The sequence below is a fragment of the Stenella coeruleoalba genome (genome assembly GCF_951394435.1).
Source record: "Stenella coeruleoalba genome assembly, chromosome: 18".
In the NCBI taxonomy this organism is placed as follows: domain Eukaryota; kingdom Metazoa; phylum Chordata; class Mammalia; order Artiodactyla; family Delphinidae; genus Stenella; species Stenella coeruleoalba.
Genome location: NC_137164.1, coordinates 75498884 through 75517881, shown reverse-complemented (window position 1 = coordinate 75517881; position 18998 = coordinate 75498884). Strand labels below are relative to the sequence as shown.

General features: G+C 45.4%; 1 protein-coding gene across 1 annotated transcript in view; it reads left to right on the top strand.

Annotated features, from left to right (window-relative positions):
• The window catches only part of COL4A1 (collagen type IV alpha 1 chain), a 145851-nt gene that overhangs the window by 50317 nt on the left and 76536 nt on the right, over nt 1-18998 (top strand). Inside the window, exon 2 of the mRNA XM_079902561.1 lies at nt 8309-8368. Within this exon, the coding sequence (XP_079758687.1) occupies nt 8309-8368 (60 nt within the window). The remainder of the gene's footprint in view (nt 1-8308; nt 8369-18998) is intronic.

Genomic DNA, 18998 nt, shown 5'->3' with positions numbered 1-18998 from the left:
ATGGACTCCTCCGCATTTGTCCTTCAGACCAGTGAGTCAGCAGCCCCCAGGGCCCCCGCCCAGTTCCCGTCTCCAGGCAGCGTTTCCACCCGTGGGTCCCAGTGGACAAGTCCCCACCAACTTGTTTCACACACAGTCATCTGAGCCGCTGTCATGTGGCAGCTAATTATAGTCACATCTGTTTGCAGCAGGACCACCAATGACCTGGAGGAGAAGTGCTGGGCTGCACCATCACCCCCTCTAGTTTATCCCACTCCCAGGCAAGGACATTCCACATTCACCCCCGCCAAGTGGGAGAAATGGAAGAAAAGAAATGAAAATGAGTCACCAGAATTGTACAATGCAGGAAACAGGAGGACAGAACTGCCGTCCCATGGCAATGGTCACGCAGACATCCCCATATCCTTGTGTTGTTTGCTGGGAGCCCACCAGACTCTGCAAAGTCATTTCTTAGTCAGACTACGAGAGATGCTGCGTATTCCAAGATCAGTTTGTTTCTCAAATGTTTCATGCTCATTTTTTTTTTTTTTTTTTTGCCAAGAATATATCAACACTGGTAGTTGTTTTCACATTTGAGCAGAAATGTTTTGTGAGTCTAAAAAGTAGTGGGGACATTCTGCTTCCACGTTTTCCATGATTGACTGGAACAGAAATGTTGTTTTACTTAACTAACTTCTTTTCTATTGGATGAAGGATGAGAAATTATTTTCACATCTTTGGAATCACATCTATCTTACCTTTATCAAAAAAAAAAAACCAAAAAACGATGATAGAATAACGATCAAGCAAATGCAGGTGAAAGCACGTGGACTGTGAGCTCCTTGGAGATCAGTCACCCTTCAATCCACAATTCCAAGCATATTTTTGGAAGTTCAAAAATGCTGTACCAATGTAGGCTTTTAAGAAATTATTATTATACTGAAACGTTTAGCTATAATTTACTCTCTATCTTGTTATTAATTTTTTTTTGTTTTCATGAACAGTTTTGTTGGTTAGAAACTTTAGAAAACATTACATAATAGTAGCTATAATAATGGGGTTTTCTTGTCTGTAGTGGAATTCGTTCACACTTGTTAATATTTCATTTAATTTTTTATGTGTATTATATGTAATTCTGCATCATAGTGTTTTGGGGTTTTTTGGTTTCTGTTTTTGTTTTGTTTGCGGTACACGGGCCTCTCACCGTTGTGGCCTCTCCTGTTGCGGAGCACAGGCTCCGGACGCGCAGGCTCAGCGGCCATGGCTCACGGGCCCAGCCGCTCCGCGGCATGTGGGATCTTCCCAGACCGGGGCACGAACCCGTGTCCCCTGCATCGGCAGGCGGACTCTCAACCACTGCGCCACCAGGGAAGCCCTGATTTTTGTTTTTTTTTTTTTAATTGGAGTATAGTTGATTTACAGTGTTGTGTTAGTTTCAGGTGTACAGCAAAGTGAGTCAGTTATACATAAACATGTATCCGTTCTTTTTTAGATTCTTTTCCCATGTAGGTCATTACAGAGCACTGAGTAGAGTTCCCCATGCCATCCAGTAGGTTCTTGTTCGTTATCTTATCTTGTTATTAATTGTTAAATCCTAGGCACACTTTTTGGGGGAGAGGTAGATTTTATTGAAGAAATGTGTGAAATCATAAAGACACAGTGTCCCTTATGTGCGTGGATCAGAAGCCAGGTCACGAGCCAGGACATTTCAGGAAACCTAGAAGCTCTTCTAGTCACCAGTAGCCCCCTAGGGTAACCACTCTGCAACTGCATCTTATTTAGTTTTGAACTTTATATAATCGGAATCTCCTGGCTTGTCCTTCTGTGCCTGGTTCCGGGTTGCTCGGTACTAAGTCTATGAGACCCATCTGTGTCATAGCCGACCTTCCTCCGTGGGTAGGGGTCTCATTCCGTGAATCCAGACCACTGTGTTTTTATTCTGCTGTTTCTAGTTCGGGCTACTTCGTAGAGTGTTGCAATAAACATTCTTGAGCATGCCTTCAAGGAAAATCTTATTAAAGCACAGCAAAGTGCAAACATTGTAAATTCACAGCTCAATGAATTTTTCCACGTGTTACCATTCACCCTGATCAAGCAGAGAATGTCCCAGCACCCAGAAACCTCTTAGGCAACCCCACCGGAGGCCAACACTCTCCTGACTCTCACCGTTGATAGTTTCATTTGTTCTTGATCTTAATGGGATGGGGTCATACAGTGTGTGCTCTCCTGTTGAAGTTTCTTTTTTTTCGTAATTAAAAAAAAAGTTATTTTATTGAAGAATAGTTGGTTTACAATGTTGTGTTAATTTCTGCTGTATAGCAGAGTGCTTCAGTTCTATGTATACATACATATTCTTTTCCATTATAAGTTATTACTAGATTTTGAATAGAGTTCCCTGTGCTATACAGTAGGACCTTGTTGTTTATCCATCCTATTCAGAATAGTTTGCATCTGCTCATCCCAAGCTCCCATCCGTCCCTCCCCTCCTGTTGGAGAGGTTTTAAGGTTCTCTTTCAGGGCAGTCCTCTCTGGGCGGGGGTCCATGGAGGCATAGACAGCCATTTTGCAGAACCTCATGGCAGGAAATTAACATTTAAAACAAGAATTACCAACAACGGCACACCCTAGTCAAAAATCACAAACAGGATGGGAATTAGGACATGCATATTAAAATCTCCCATATATACTCTCTACATATTAAAATCTCCCATATATACTCTCTATTTCTGATGTTTTAGTTTCCAAAAAGAGTGTGAGCTCATTGAGTCTTTTTTGGGGGGGAGGAGGTCATCTTTTATTCGCCATACTACCATCTTGGGAGTAATGATACAGAATTAAAAATAATAGAAATGAAAAGACCACACTTCAGTGGGATGTGATAAGGGCAAACGTTGGGGAGCGGTTCTGGTAATGACAGTGTATGACATGACTTTTGATGGACATCTGCCCGCATACCTGTGGGACAGGTGCCAAGAGTGGGACCAGACAGTGTGTGACGCTCAGCTCAGGAGACGCTGCCTCACTGTGTTCCAGAAGGGTTGTCCCACTTGACCCCCGACCCTGGGGAGTCTGGAAGCTCCACTTTTGGTTTCTGCATGCTTCCAATTTCTGCCCTAGTAGTCCTAAAATACATTCCTGTGTCTCTACATATTTCTTTAGTGGGGTAGAGAATTATTCACAAGATTCCCCGAAGAAGGGCTACGACCAGGAAGAAAATGGGGATCGTCCTATCACCACAAAACTATTTTGACATTTTGCACAGCGCAGAGAATGTGAAAAGGAATTTGAAAGATAAGCTGTTTAGACTTGGCCGAGCTCCACTTGTCCCTATTTGGCGGGATGTGAAACACATAAAAATTGTTACAGTGGGGATGGTAAAGGTCTATCTCCCTTCAGAAGCAGGAAAAAATTCAGACAATTGAGGACTTCACTCTGTTTAACTCATTTCAAATATGCTTTCCTGCGGAAGGTATGTCACAGTTAACAAATTAGCATGAGTGGGCATTCTTCTCTCTCTCTCTCTCTCTCACACACACACACACACACGCACACACACACATACACACACATACACACACACACACAGAGTAATGTGGCAGTTGGCTTCCTTGGTTAACTAAAAAAGTCTCTCTCTAAATGGAATTAGCGAGCCTCCCCACCTAGAACTCACTGTAATGTCGGGAAGAGCTTTCTGTCAGTCTGTGGATCAGAGAAAGACCGGAAATAGACTTTATTTCAAACGAAAGGCATTGACCCTCGTCCCTCCCCTTCCTTCTTTGGCACTAGTACTGTGTATCATAAATCTTGGGGAATTTTTGGAACTTAGCATACTTTATAGCATTAATTCTGATGGTTTGACTCTCTGGAAATTTTTAATTGGGGCATGAAAGAAAATGTGAATAACATTCATTGTTTTATCCTATCGTGAAAAGTATAAAAATACTCGCACAGAATATAAAAGGTATTCGATTTAGGGATGACTTTGTTGTACATTTTTCATTCCTTTCCAGTTGTACTATTTGTGGGCATTTAAAGTTGACCTCTGCTATTGAAGTTGTGTGTGTCCTACAGACTTCATTGAGAACTGATGTATTCTTTTCTGTTTCAAATACTATTAATTCAGGTCTGCTTCCGTTTGAAGGGAATTTGTTATGCTCTCGTGGTAAATTATTGGCTGTCAAGTGTGATTTGGTTTTCATTAAGCTTTCCTATGGTTTTAGGGGTACACATGGTGATGCTCTTCCCCCTGAGAAATTTCTAGGGTTCTTTTACCCTCACTGGTCTGAGTGACCCGCGTCACTGTGGACCAGGGATGGTCTACTTCTATAAGATGGACCAAAAGACCTACAACTTTTTGACCTTTGGGGTCTTTCGCCACATCCCCCATTTCCAAGTGGAGACTGTCTTCATGACCACCTTCGTCAGTCGTGACTGTAGGTTAAGTGAGCGTCTCCCGGGAAGAAGCACAGGCCTGCCTCTGGGGACTTTGAGCTGGTTTACTTGACCTTGCACTCCGGGGAGGGGAGAGTGGAGTGTCAGTACTTCACAGAATGTACAAGTTCTTCCTGTTCTAGAAACAGATGGGATGGGAGCTAGCTGACTGGAACCCAATATCTTCCAGACTTCAGACTTGTCCGCCCCCTCAGGTTTGCAGCCAGGAGGGAGCCACTGGGGCCGGGGGGCTGCCTTCTCTCTTTGGATTTTGCTGAGAGGTCTGGACGTGGAATGTAATTCCTCAGGAAATCATGAAATTTGTGGCATGGCCTTTAGCCTGTTAGGTCACCTGCAAAATTGTGACTCTGAGTAACTCACACAGTTTATTCGCCCTTTCAAATAGTAATTCATAACGGAGCGTTGAGACTTGCATGACTGAAGGCTTTTATTTAATGAGCTATTTCAAAATCAGACATTACACCAGATTGAAAAGGACACTCGGGACGTCATTGTTGTCCTTTTTATCCGCGCACCCCTGAGTCACAGCTAAAATGACTCTACATGCCAGGGTGATATCCCTCCTGGGGCATCCTGTGACAGCAGTTGTAAAGGGCCAGAAGAGTGATATTTCAAAGTAGATTGCATTTAGCAAAGTAAATGTGCCTCTCATGATGTTTGTTTGTTATTCTAAAAATTAGGTTTTTTTTAAACAGAGCCATTTACATGAAATGCTAGGCCACCCAGAACGTGAGACAAAAATCATGGTCTAAAAATGCCTTTTGTTCTGAAAACTTGACCATCATTTAGATCTTCTTAGAATGATCAATTCTTTGGAATTGTCTTCTAGGGCCAGAAGGGTCATAAAATTTCCTATGTGAATAAAGCAGATAAGGAGGTATGAGTGTCTTGTTTGGGACTAAGAATTTAGTTTTTTGCTTGAAGTAAGCTGGTAGGGGCGGGGGGAGGGTCCTTTAATGGGGCCTATAATAAGACTGTAGTCCTTTTTCTCGTCTCCGATTTCCCCCCAGTAGTTGTCATGAGCTGAAGTGTTGTCCAGGGAAAAACTGCTGGATTGTTACCCACACACGCTGGGTGTGTTTCTGTAGCAAAAGCTCAAGAAACAATTTGACCTCAGCATCCATCGTTGGGGCCCTGTGACCTCTTTTCTGGGGTCCCCTGCAATTTAGGCAGCGGTCCCCACCCTTTTTGGCACTAGGAACCGGTTTTGTGGAAGACAGTTTTTCCACAGTTGGGTTTGGGGTAGGGGAGGGGGGATGGCTCAGGTGGTCATGGGAGCGATGGGGGGCGGCAGATGAAGCTTTGCTCACCGCCTGCTGTGCGGCCCGGTTCCTAACAGGCCGGGCACCAGGTACCGGTCGTCGGCTCGGCGGTTGGGGACCCCTGAATTAAGGCATTTACCAATAGCTTCAGGGAACAGTTCCAGGAAATTCATTTTTATAACCTCCCTCAAACTGCATAAAGATGAACTTCTGAGATTTTAGCAACATTTCAGAAGAGGAAACCTCAGAATCACCAACAGCCATTTTCAGCTTCAGTCATTGGATTCCCACCTAATCTGAAGTTTTGAAGACGCCGTTGTTGAACTGTAGTTAGAAAAGTCCGTTACCACCCTGGGCTGTTGTTGGGTTCCCCCAGCTAAGCCTGGGTGATGGGTGGACATTTCCTAAGTCAGTGGGTCTTGGCCTGATTGACTTTTCCTTCTGGTATCCTTCTGGATAACCAGCAGAGTTGAAAGAGCAGAGGTGGGTTTCTGGACCCGGCTCAGAAGCAGGAAAGTTGTGGAGATGGGACAGTTGCAAGGAAGAGGCCACCCGGAGCCCAGGTGACTCGAGGCTGCCGCACCTGTTGGGCTCCCCTGGCCTGGGGGCTAACCTAGCAGCCTCGGGCGGCTCCGAGGGCCCAGGCATTCCAGAACCTCCCCTTTTCCCTGGCTGGTCTGGGGATCTGGAACAGTCCCACACTCATTGCCGAGTTCCTTTTTGGAGTATTTTCCCACAGTGCCGTGATGTAGTTATACGTTGTAAGTTGACCTACCAGTGTCACTGGGTTGTCTCCAGTGCTCCTTTATTAATGTTTTAACAACTAGGAATTGGGGTAGATCGAACAGTTGAGGGGGTGTGTCATGGTTCAGTCAGTGATGTTCTTTATTTCCTGTGGTGGGTTTTACAACCGATGTGGTCACAGGTGAAATACAGACTGTATCAGGCTGGGTGAGAGGCTCTGGGCCTCCGGGGTCCGGGGACACATACATGCAAAGGACTCTGAGAAACATGTGATAAGGGTCACAACAGAGCCATATAACCCGCATTTCATGCGCACCGGGTCGGGAGCAGATAGCCCTCTCCTGGGGATTGTTGAGGAAGGCTCGTCCCCGGAGTCCCTTGGTCCTTTTATATTTGTGCATTTGGGATGAATTTCTGGAGCACAGGTTTGAGATTTTAGCCTCATCTCTTTAGACAACTCTGAGTGGTCACCCAAACCCAGATTCTGAAGCAAAACTGTGCACATGGATTGACCTGCAATGTTAGGAGCTTATGAGCGTGCCTGCTGAGAATTGCCTGAAAGATGAGTCAGGGAAAGAAACAGATCTGTAACCTCTGGGGTCGGTTTGGACTGTTGTCAGTTGTCTCCGTTTCCAGAATGTAAAATTAAGAACAGCTTACTGTCTTGGAGCCACTTGTTCGGATTTATTTTATGAAATAAATATCTCCAGATGTAGCTGTTTCATGCAGAAGATTTCCAAGGCAGGGGAACTAAGACTTGAGTACGTTGTTAAAAAAACAGACTTCACACGATCACGGTATTGTTAATGGTATGGTTTTATTTTCCAGAAACTGTATTGCTGGAAGCAGCACTTAGGTATACATTTTATCTCACACTTAGTATCGAGCCACTAATAAACCTCATTAGCTAGATTATCAATATTCCTATCACGCCCTCTTCCATTCTATCCACAATATCTATGTCTCTTTTGGTTTAGAATTTGGATTCTTCTAAGGAAATTGCAAATGTATTGAGCACCATCATACGTTTGTCTTTTAATGCACTGGGAGTTTTCCATGATGGGAGTTGAAGTTGAGTTCGTCTCAACCTGGTCCTGGCGCGTTATTTAAAACCTCCTAACTCAGTTTTCGCGTCTGTAAATTGGGGATGGTAACACGTATCTCGTTAAATAAGATGGTGGCTGATCGTTTGTCGCACCCGGTGGGCATCTGAACATGCTGTTTCCTTCTTCTCCAGCTCGTATTACATACTTGGATTCTTTATCTTGTGTTTTAACATTAATTTAAATGTTAGAAATGGGCTACAAGGAGGATTTTGTTGTGGAATGTTCTTTGATTGAACATTCCAGCTTTAATTGAATTAAAAATCAGTTCTCTAAGGCTTGGGCTGCTTCTTTTTCGTCCTTTCTACACTTTTTTTTTTTTTTTTTTTGCTTGTATCTGTGTCTCTGGGGATGTGAGGGACGAAGCATGGACTCCTCCCCTGCCACTCCAATCTCCCGTGGTCTCAGGTCTGAAACTCCTGAATCAGAAGTGCGATACTTTCATAGCCTTGAAGATGGGAGTGGGTTCCTGTTGTTTTATGGGGAATGGAGAGTCCATTTCTAAACGTGTGACAGCCTTCACTCTTTGGACTGAGCGATGCTTTGATGTGTCCCACTCCTGGATTGCTGTTTTGTCTGTTAGGGCAAAAGAGATGGACCGTTGAACAAGTACGGAGAGCCTGTTAGAACAATTCCCGAGAGTCGTGCTCATACGAAATCGTGGGGCTAACCCATAAATAGGTGAAGATGCCAAAATCATTTCAGTTCAGCTCCGGACCGCAATTTGCAGGTGTTCTTCTACTGAAAGATGTTTTCTCTTATTTCCAGGGTGTGTGTGCTGGCTCTGGCTGTGGGAAGTGCGACTGCCATGGCGTAAAGGGACAGAAGGTGAGTAGCCCGAGCTCCGATGACAGTAGTTTCTCCTGAATCACCATCGCTGTGGAAGTCATTAGAAATGGCATTGAAACGACCGAATAATCAGCAAGTCGTGTTAAAGCCTGATGATCGTTTCAGTAATTTCCCCAGAGCAATACAAATGAAGCAAAACCAAACTCAACAGTATTTCTGAGGAATCTTAACTGCTCTTCCCCGAAGATTGTAATTATTGGTGTCAATTAACGTCAAGACAGTGATTTGGTTTATTTCCTTTTTTGACTGTAGAAGGAACAAGTATATTGGCAGAAAATCTGTTGAGTCAATAGCATCCTTTGGCATTAGTGCATGAGAACTAAACTCAGCCTTTTTCTGAAAAAAGAGAACATTTATATTGAACTCTAGAGCCTTCTCTTCAAATTAGAATTTTTAAACAATTGTAAGTTCATAACATACTTGTCTCGATTTATTTACAGAAACAGTAACTATTTATTATTTCCCAAATGCAAAATTATAATATGTTTTTCTAAGCAAGTACTCTGCCTCTCTCTTCCTTGAAGAATCACAGACCTGGATAAAGATTATTTTCTCTTGAAGGCAGGCAGTTGTTTTGAGAGAGGGTCCTTACCCGGGGACAGTGCCGCATCCTGTAACTGTCTGGGGGTCACCATGGAAACTGGGTGGGGCCGTGAGACAGCATGGCCAGTTGGCCGGTCAGTGGGACCCACAGCAGCTGGGGCCACCTGGAACGGAGGGAGGGGCCCCCGTGGACCTCTGCCTGCTTTCTGGGACTGGAGGTGTCATTCAGCAGGGCCAGGGTGCAAATTCTTCTCTCCCTTCTGTTGTGCACAGGGCATGTGGGGCCACAGAGTCACACTTTTGAAATTCAGCAAATTCTACTTTACGGAAAATTGTTTCATTTCTTTTCAGCTATTTGCTGAAGAACCAACATTATTCTTTTAAAAAATATGTTGACAGTTGGTGGCACTAGTAGTTCCTGGATAGGTTTTTGAATAAACGAAGTATGTGGAAACATTTTTATATCTTTCATCATCAACTTTATCAACTATAATTCATCTTCAGGTGCTGTTCCTTCTCTTACTTGGGAGGTTTTTCTAGCTAGTTCCAGGCTGCATCCTTGAGAGGAGAGGCAAGTCTGTTCATACCACAGATTCTTTTTCTGTATGTGTGTCTAACTTGAATTATAAGCACGCTGAACTAACAAAGAAATCCTTCAAACTACAAAAAGTGGAACTTTCAACAGATAGGAAATGGAGACCTGTATCAACACTACTCTGCTTTTCTTGTAACTTAAAGCATCAGGGGTCAGGCAGAGTCGGTGTTTCTCGCTCGTAAAGAGAATGTGTCCATCCCACCCGCTTTCTTGATCTCCTCTCCCCTCCACCAGCTGCAGACCTGGTGGTACTTCCCCAGGCCCCGGTGCTTTTCAGACTTCCTGTTCTGGTCTTATGTTTTCTAGCCTGATTCATTTGAATTTTAACCAAAAATCTACCCATTGTATGTAACAAGGTAGATTTATCCAGGTGTAGCTTTCCAAATATTTTTGGCTGACGTCTCGACTTGACAGGGACCTGGCCCATGTCAGTTCAGAGCTGGCGAAGCATTGTTGGAGAGGGCAGGTCACATCTCACTCACAGGGGGCATCTGACACCCACCCCAACAAGGAAAGGGTCTTTAAGTGTTTCTTTTCAAATCCGAGCATTGAGGAAGCCCTTGCTGTGGCCAGGGTGTCAGCAGAGGCTAGGTCTGTGCTTATCGGGGACACAGGAACATACACCGTAGGCCCTGCCTTCCACTTTGGCACGGGAAGGTCAAGGTGGGAAGGTCACAGGACCTCTGTGGTCCTTCCTGGCCTGACCTTGCTCCCTCAACTGTCTGCTCCATTGCCCACTTTGGGTTTTAAAGACTATTTAAAATAAAATACTGGCAAGCTTTGGGTTAAACCATTCTGAATTTGTGTTTTAAAAGGCTGTAATTTTTTTTTTTTTGCGGTACGCGGGCCTCTCACTGCTGTGGCCTCTCCCGTTGCGGAGCACAGGCTCCGGACGCGCAGGCTCAGCGGCAGTGGCTCACGAGCCCAGCCGCTCCGCGGCATGTGGCATCTTCCCGGACCGGGGCACGAACCTGCATCCCCTGTGTCGGCAGGCGGACTCTCAACCACTGTGCCACCAGGGAAACCCAAGGCTGTAATTATTGAATGAATTCAGATGGCCTTTCAAAATTTAGGGGACTAGCTAAATGATTTAGTATTACAACCTTTAAACAGAAATCGGAGCTCTGTCTTTTCTTGCCTTGAGCGTAAATATTTCAGGTCCTGTGGTTCACATAGCATGAGCCGGGAAGAGGGCCTTCCTCCCACTGAAAGAGGAAATTTTAAACTTCCACTTATTGTCTCGGACGTGATGTTAAAATAATCAGTTTAACGATGGGAAACACCCAGAGCATGACTGAGCTGGGACTTCAGGTCTGGTTCCCTTTCTCTCATCCCAAGGTCAGATAACAAAGAAACGTATTCTCGGTTGGCACGTCAGCAAGAGAAATTGGTCTCCTTCGTCTGCCACCACTGTTCTCAAAGTGGGTCCTGCACGTGCTAATCGGGTGTAAATGTCATAAATGAATAAAGGCTTGAGCGTCACAGAATTTACATCGAGTGGTTCAGATCACAGGCCTGCTTTGTGAGCTACTCATGCCTGTTTTCGATGCTCGTAGGAGTTACGTTGCTGTGCTCCAATGTGTACCAGTTAAATGAGTTCTGACGTGCTTTTGAAAATAGGATGATAGAAGCCATATAACTCAGGGAGAGTTCAAATTACCTAACTGAGACAGAGTGTCAACTGCCTGAGAACTTTGGAAAGCGTGGTTTCTGAGAAATGCCCCCTCGAGGATCCCTTCAACATATTGGCTATTTAGAATCCACCAATGGAAATCGGAATATCTCCAGTTTAAATTGCCAGATCCCTTTTGGCGAAGTCCTGCGTTCCACGGAGATATGATTAATTGACAGGATGTCTTATATCCTCCAGATATCATAAGCAAATATGAATGCATTAGATCATTGGTTGTTTTACAATCTCGTAGTTATCAGTATAGTGCTAGGGCTCTTATTCTGAGTTCAACAGTTAAACTCACTGAGCCTTTCACTGGATTTCAGTCTTTGCTGACTTGTTTATTTTCCCACTTCCCTGGCTGGCCACGCAGATCTTCAGATGTTTTCTCTAGGTAATTAATTTGGGCTTGTACACAGTGACGTCGTGTCTTTCCAGAGGCCTCAGCAGTGTGGGAATGGTGTCTCCTTAAACTGATTAGGGTTTTGAATTCATGCCTCCTCAGAAAGGGCCAAAAGTTAAGCTCTTATTTTGCTCAGTAACCTGATTTTCTCAATTATTTGAGGCAGTGGGAAAGGCAACCTATTCCCAGGAGTTACTGCCATAGGCCAGGAAATTAACCATTTATACTTGGCAAAAATTGAGTTTGCACAAGAAGTCTTTTACATATTTTAACCACAGGAGCCCACGTTTATGTAAAGCTTCCATTCTATTCTGTGACCCTTGCAGTGTCCAGAGAAGGACGCTTCAAGTTTCCTTGAAGTAAGAGAGGTAAGAGATATACACATGAAATAAATAACAAGTTAAGAGTAAATGATCAAATTGCAGGAGAAACAGCAGAGAAAACAAGTGCTACAGTTGTCCTGAGAAGGGAGTGATCCCAGTGGCCTAGGACCATAAATAAAGGGACAGTCTCCTGGGTGAATTAGGTCATGTGTTCACTAATTCTTCGGACTCACTTGGATATAGAATAGGGTCATCTGTCACACAGCTGCAAAAAGATAGATGCTGAAATTAACTACACTGATCAGAGAAAATAGCCCCTGTGGCCTGTTGATAAATGCTACCATGGCAAAGGGTTGATGGTTCCTAACAGAGTGACTCTTGAAAGGGACTTTCCCAAACCACAGTCTTGGGAGCCCAGAGAATCTTAATGAAGCAGAATTGTAGTATTTCTAAGGAATGATGGGAACAGCGTAGGTGCCTCATAGCTTCTCAGAACACTTTAACCTGCTGATACCCAGCTCCTTGCCAACAACGTGGGGAAGAAACACATTCTCCTTTTATTTACTAATTAGACTGTGAATCACAGCCCCTCTCTACACACTGGCTCATCAGATAGTGCACGCCCAGGCTGCGTTCAAAGCAGAGAGCTTTGAAAACGGAATTTCTGTCTTCTTGTCTAACACGCAGCCCCTCTGATGTAGGAGAGTTGGAGGTGTCTGTCCAACCTGAAGTGATTCCATTTCCGGCCCTGGAAGTCTGGGGAGAAGCTTGTGTTGCTTCAGGCCCTGCGCTGGTGCGTGCTTCTCTCTTGTTAGGGTGGATGGTCTGTGGCTTCCCCAGCCCTTTACCTCCTGTGTATATTTGACATAGTCGACAGACATCCCATGTCAGCCCTCCATGTAAACCCGTCTGTCTGCATCTGATGTTGAATTATAACCTCTGCTTAGACACGGCAGATCTCGGCCAGAGCAGAAACATCCCGGCTTTGGAGGGTCAGAGTGAGAAAGAGAAAGGGGCTGATGTGTACTGACTGTGTCCCTTGGGCCAGGCACAGTGCTGAATCATTTTTTTTTTTTTTTGTGGTACGTGGGCCTCTCATGTTGTGGCCTCTCCCGTTGCGGAGCACAGGCTCCGGACGTACAGGCTCAGCGGCCATGGCTCACGGGCCCAGCCGCTCCGCGGCATGTGGGATCCTCCCGGACCGGACACGAACCCGCATCCCCTGCATCGGCAAGCGGACTCTCAACCACTGCGCCACCAGGGAAGCCCAGTGCTGAATCTTTTTATGCTTACTATTATTCTACCCATTTTACAGTTGAAGAAACCAACTGGCCCAGGGCTTCTCAGCTTTGGCACTATTGACGTTGTGGGTGGGATGATGTTTTGCTGTGGGGAGTGCCCTGTGCACTGTAGGATGTTTAGCAGTATCCCTGGCCTCCACCCACCACATGTCAGTAGCTCCCTCCCTCCCCCAGTTGTGACAACTGAAATGTCTCCAGGTTAAGGCCAAATATCTCCTGGGGTTTGGGGAAACGGGGGGAGCAGTCTGGATTGAGAGCCCCTGAACTAGCCTACTGTCTTATAGGAAATAAGAGGCAGGCGGGGGCTTCCCTGGTGGTGCAGTGGTTGGGAGTCCGCCTGCCGATGCAGGGGACACGGGTTCGTGCCCCGGTCCGGGAAGATCCCACATGCCGCGGAATGGCTGGGCCCGTGAGCCATGGCCACTGAGCCTGCGCGTCCGGAGCCTGTGCTCCGCAACGGGAGAGGCCACAACAGTGAGAGGCCCACGTACCGCAAAAAAAAAAAAAAAAAAAAGAGGCAGGTGACAGGGTCCAAGTGCTAATCAGAGCACGAATCAGTTTCCATTCTTCAAGATAAGAAGATCCTGATCTGGGAGGGCCCAGCAAGAGGAACTCGTCGTTCAGAATATTCTGGAGTCTTGACCCAACTCCCGTTGCTCTAAAACTGAATCTAAGGTCTGTATGCTGTTCCACTGGCCACCTCGCCAAGGAAAGCAGACCTTCCGAAGCCTTTCTCTAAATGGGTGGTGCTGGTACGGATTGCTGAGGACCCCAAAGAAATGAACCTACTCCTTTGGGGCTGTGGGCAGACCTCCCAGGTCCTGTCCTGGAGGAGCGCCATGAGGTTAAACAAATAAGCACAGGGAGCTACCTTGCCTGTGACGTGGAGCAGGTCAGAGGTCATCTGCCCAAGTCTGAGCCTCACCCCACCTGAGGCAGATTAGGGGGACCCCAGCCCAAACAGCCAGCATTGCACCACCTTCAGGGGGTGTTTATTCCATACAAAGTTTAGAGTAAAACCTTGAGGGGAGGGCGTAGTGAAGTGAGCCTCTTAGGCCTATGTCAAGAGATGCCACTGTACCTACGTGGTGAGGATAGGACCTCCCCGGCCCCTTCCTTCAGGAAATCCTGGCGTATTCTCTGCCCTCTAGGAAATTCGTCACTCTGCTTACAAGGGAGTCATCTTTGTTACAAGCTGGGCATGGCGCCTTGATTTCCCAGGAGGCGAATCTGGCCCTGTTTCTCACTCGTTCTGGACACAAAGACGAGGGTCGCCACCTTGGTCGTCAGCCTTGTCCACACCTGGGAAGATGCGTCTTCTCTTTCCTCCCCACTTGGAGTAGCCGAGGGATGGATCAATCGGCGGGCCTGTCTCGGTTGTTACTTTTAGAGACAGAAAACAAGTAACCTTAGTATCTTTTCCTCAAGGACATGCTAAATAAGAAAAAAGTATGTGCAGAGAGTTCTGTATGTCTAATCGTGTGTAAATACAGGAGGAGAGGTTGACTTTTCCAGTCTTCCTGATTGTGTGCCGGTTTACATTGTTTTCTGTTAGCTGCTCTTGGCCAGAGACACTGCAGTCCCTCCTTGATGAGGAGTTCAGGCATTTGCTCACCTATCTTACTGTTCTGTGGCTGTTTTTGCCTATATCGCAGTGCTTGCCAGAAATGCCTTCGGAGCTAACATGACTTTTAATATAAAGGATCTTACTTCCTCCGAGATTGTAAATAGAGGAGACTTTCTTAGCTGTCATTGAATCTCAAGTAAAGTTCCTTTTTGAGACAGGGACTATATTTTATTGCCATTTTTTGAGAATTCAACAGTCTTCAATTTATACATATATTTATTTCATTGATTTTTCTTTTAATTTACACATGGAAATTGAAGAAAGAGGGTGCTTTTGTATATTATACTTTATATATCAACTGGTTATTCTCTTTTCATTTCTTATTATTCTTAGTATCTGTGTAGCATCGATTTGAGACCTCAAGGCTTACTGAGGAATGAGATTATCTTTATTATTTTTCATTAGAACATTGAAAATTTCCTCCCCATAAATTAAATTTAACCATTGTTCTAAATATTGAAGGTGTCATGTTTCTTCCTAGGTATTTCACTTTTTTCTTAAGTAAATGAAAATGAATATTTTTGTGTAAACTCTTTGAAACTTTGGATAAATTAGCTGATTTGGACTAACAATAATGAATGAATAATAACCATAATTTATTTATTAAGCATTAACTCTGTGGGAGGCTCCACACCACGTTCGTATTAGCGAGGACTTCAAAATCTAGTAGATTTAAAAAGAAATTCCATTTTCTTCCTTCTAGGATATGAAATACATAAAGTCAAAACGCAGAAAAAAGTGCTACTACTGTACGTCACGTACTAGGAGGTTTATTTAATAAAATTAAGATTTGCTTAGTGTATTTGGAACTACTTGTATTATTTTTGAGACTGATTGGAGTTCTTTATTGTTATGTGTTCTGTTTTGAGCATCTCCCAAAGGGCGAGGGCGGCCAGTTCATTCTTTCCCCAAGCGCGGTCCTCAGACCACCTTGAGGACGTTCTTGGATGTGTCCTCTGGAATGGAATATGGAGCAGCGTGTCAAGGACAGATACGTCTGGGGGACATGAGCTGTGGTTAAAGTCCCGCCCTGGGACACCTCAGAACCTTTAATAGAAGCTTCAGAACCTTCAAGGGTGGCTTTTCCCATGTGGCTTTCCAAACTCCTCTGATCACAGACCCCTTTTATTTCTCAAGTGAGGAACAGCCTTTAGGAAAGGATGTTCTGTTGAATAAGAGCCCAGCTTCTAGCGTGCGTCCCACCATCTAAGCTGAGTGTGTCCCACCAAGTCATTTGACCACATTCTCCTACGAAAAGGGGAAATGATGTTTGACCTACAGTTTCCCAGTGTTGCTAAAAGGGTCACGTGAAAGGTATGGTACCTAAAAAGCCCTTGGGTCATTTAAAGTGTCATTTATGTTACATGTCATTTTGGCGTGAGTTTTAAAGTTGGGATAAATATGGCGATGGAGTTTGCTTGATGGTCCAGTTGGGGACAGATTTTAGGTGTAAAGACATAGGGGTGAGCTACCCGGCTGAGAACTTCTCAGTTCACAAAGGAGGACTGGTTCCACCGAGACAGAAGTTCTCCCAGCACCTAATATTAGAGAGATGTCAGGATGTTTTTAGAATGATAGCACCATTGTTAGGAAGCTTGTTTGTAGCTTTTGGTGGAGGAAAAATGAGAGGTACTCACTTGGGAGGTCTGTCTGGAAATATCGTCCAATTTCTAGTCAACGTTGTGATTTTATCATCCATTTCCAGAATCATTAGGGGAACCAACTCTCCCTTTATTCCCTGTCCTTATGTTTCAAATACCTCTTTTTGTTGTTAACTGCTTTTCCTGACATCCATATAATTACAAGCATTGTCCAAACTCCTCTCCTCCCCCAGCTAACTCTCCTTTTCTGAGGTAATTTTAAAGGGGAACCTCTGAGAAGTGTCATTTTATTTCTGCCATGTAATGGATTCCAATACCCCAAGTGTCTACTTGAATCATTTTGGGGTCTTGCGTCCACTGCGGACCCTGATGATATATTCCTCTTCCCGTGCACTGGGTATATGGGTTAATGCACAGTCTTTTCCTTCTCCATGCTTTTTCTGGTGTCTTGCAATGCCAAGATTTTTTCCAGATGTCTCCTATTTCCTATTTCCACATATTGGACATGAATCATCATCTGGCAGAATCATCGTGAGAATCAGTGTGGGTTCCCACATCCACCTACTTTTGTCTTTTTAGTAGTTCTTTGAAAACCAAGGTTTTTTGTTTTTTTTTTAAAATATGCTTGAATCCAAGAGTGAAGTATCAACAGTATACCATAGGGAAGCCATTAAAAGGGGCTCCATGCCAAGTGGGTTTATTTTATCCTTCACATCAGGCCCACCACAGACATCTCCCTGTGCTTTGGACGTCACTGGAATACGCCCTCTCGGGTACCATGGGGGGAACCGTGAGCCAGGCCTCCCCCGGGGTCCACCTCATCTTCCTATTTCTCTCCATGACATAAAAATCTGTCCCTTCGCCATGTGCTTCTGAGACCCTGTTAAACTTGTGGTAGACTATAATCATAAACAATTCTATGCTTTTGGATCTGTACCTGTATTTGGAACGCACCTCATCCAGTTCAACTTCAAAAAGAGGGCGCTGATTTCATTTCCACGTTTAGAAGGAGCGCTAGGAAATTAAACGTCTTGAGTGGAATGTCGTGTCCTGTGACTTTGAAAGCACAGAACCCCTCGTGTGAGTGGACGCTGTCATCGGAGATGCCGGCCCATGGCAGTCCTCATCTTGACTCTTAATGGAACAATTATTTTTGTTGTAAAGGATCCTGATCGAACATTGGCTGGCAGGAATGTAGCTTTCTTTTAGGAGGAGCGAAATGAGGCTGCATGTGTTAATTCAAGATCAAAGACTCAACGTCGACCCTGACAAAGGAGAGCCGTGCAGTTGGATTTTCCTCCTGTTTGTGGGTAGAAGATCACGAGCCTTCAAACTGTGTTTCCAGACGGCACGTAATGATGCGAGGTGGTTCCGTAGTGTGGGTGTGGAGAGCGGCAACCCCAGAAACGGCATCAGCAGAACCCTCATCCTTGCAAGGTGGCTCGGCACCGTGCGTAATTAAACAGAGGAAGACTTCGAGGGAACGAGGGAACCAGGGGGCTGTGGGGAACGGGCGCCCCTGGGTCTTATTTTCCCTTCGGCAAGCCCCTTGGAGAAGTTAAAGGTTCCCCTGCACACCGTATCCACGTGTGGCTTAGCCTCCCTCCATAGCCACGAGGTTTTATAGCAGCGTCTCTGGCCCCAGATCCAACTGGCTCTAGATCTCTTCACTTGGAAATCCACCCTGGGGGGCTAATGATTCTCAACTCCTCCCTGAAATGCTGTCTGGACATCCTTCCTGGTTTAAGGTCCCTCTCTGGTCACCTTCATCCGTATGGGGTTGGGCTGACCCTCGAGCTTATAGACCAACCAGCAAAGAGCTGGAAGATGCTTTTGGTCATGAATGAGAGATGGCAAGCTCTCCTACGTGTCTTGTTAGATCCTGAGGATTTGTCCAAAGAATTTTTTGATGGGCGGGCGTCTCATTGCGGCAGGTGACGTCCATATGTTGGTTCACTGATTGCAGGTGAGGAATTCCTGGCTCTAAGTTGGTTGGTGGGAACTCTGTAGTGTCTGGATAAATGCTTGGTTGTGCAATGGTTTCCCCTAGATTGGTAAAGGAGCTCAGGCTATCCAGGGTAGATGCAGTGAGCTGCTTGTATCCATGTGCCCCCTTCTCCAATCTCGAGGGTCTTGTTGAGGTTCTGCCTGGTCGTGGCCGCGAGCCGATAGTTTTAGGGGATGGTTGGCACCTGTCCTCGGGGATGTGACAGTCCCAGGCAGAGGGAGGCATTACACAAGTAACAGCACCAATAACCCCCAAGCTGAACACTCTGCTGTGAGCTCCAAGGGCAGAGAGAAAGCAGTGCCGTGAGATTGAGCCCCGCGGGGTCCAGAGCTGAGCTGGGGTCATGGGTCAGGGGAAGGGAAACTGAACTTTCCAGGAGCAGACACCTGAAGTTCAGGTACCAGGCTCAGGACATGTGAATTAGGCTCCAGTTTTGATTCCCTGTTGTTCATCACGTGTGCCCTGATTTGGGGTGGAAAATTGGGCACTTTGGGAAACTACCATGGACAGCTGTCCCCCTCCCCCCATGCATCGTC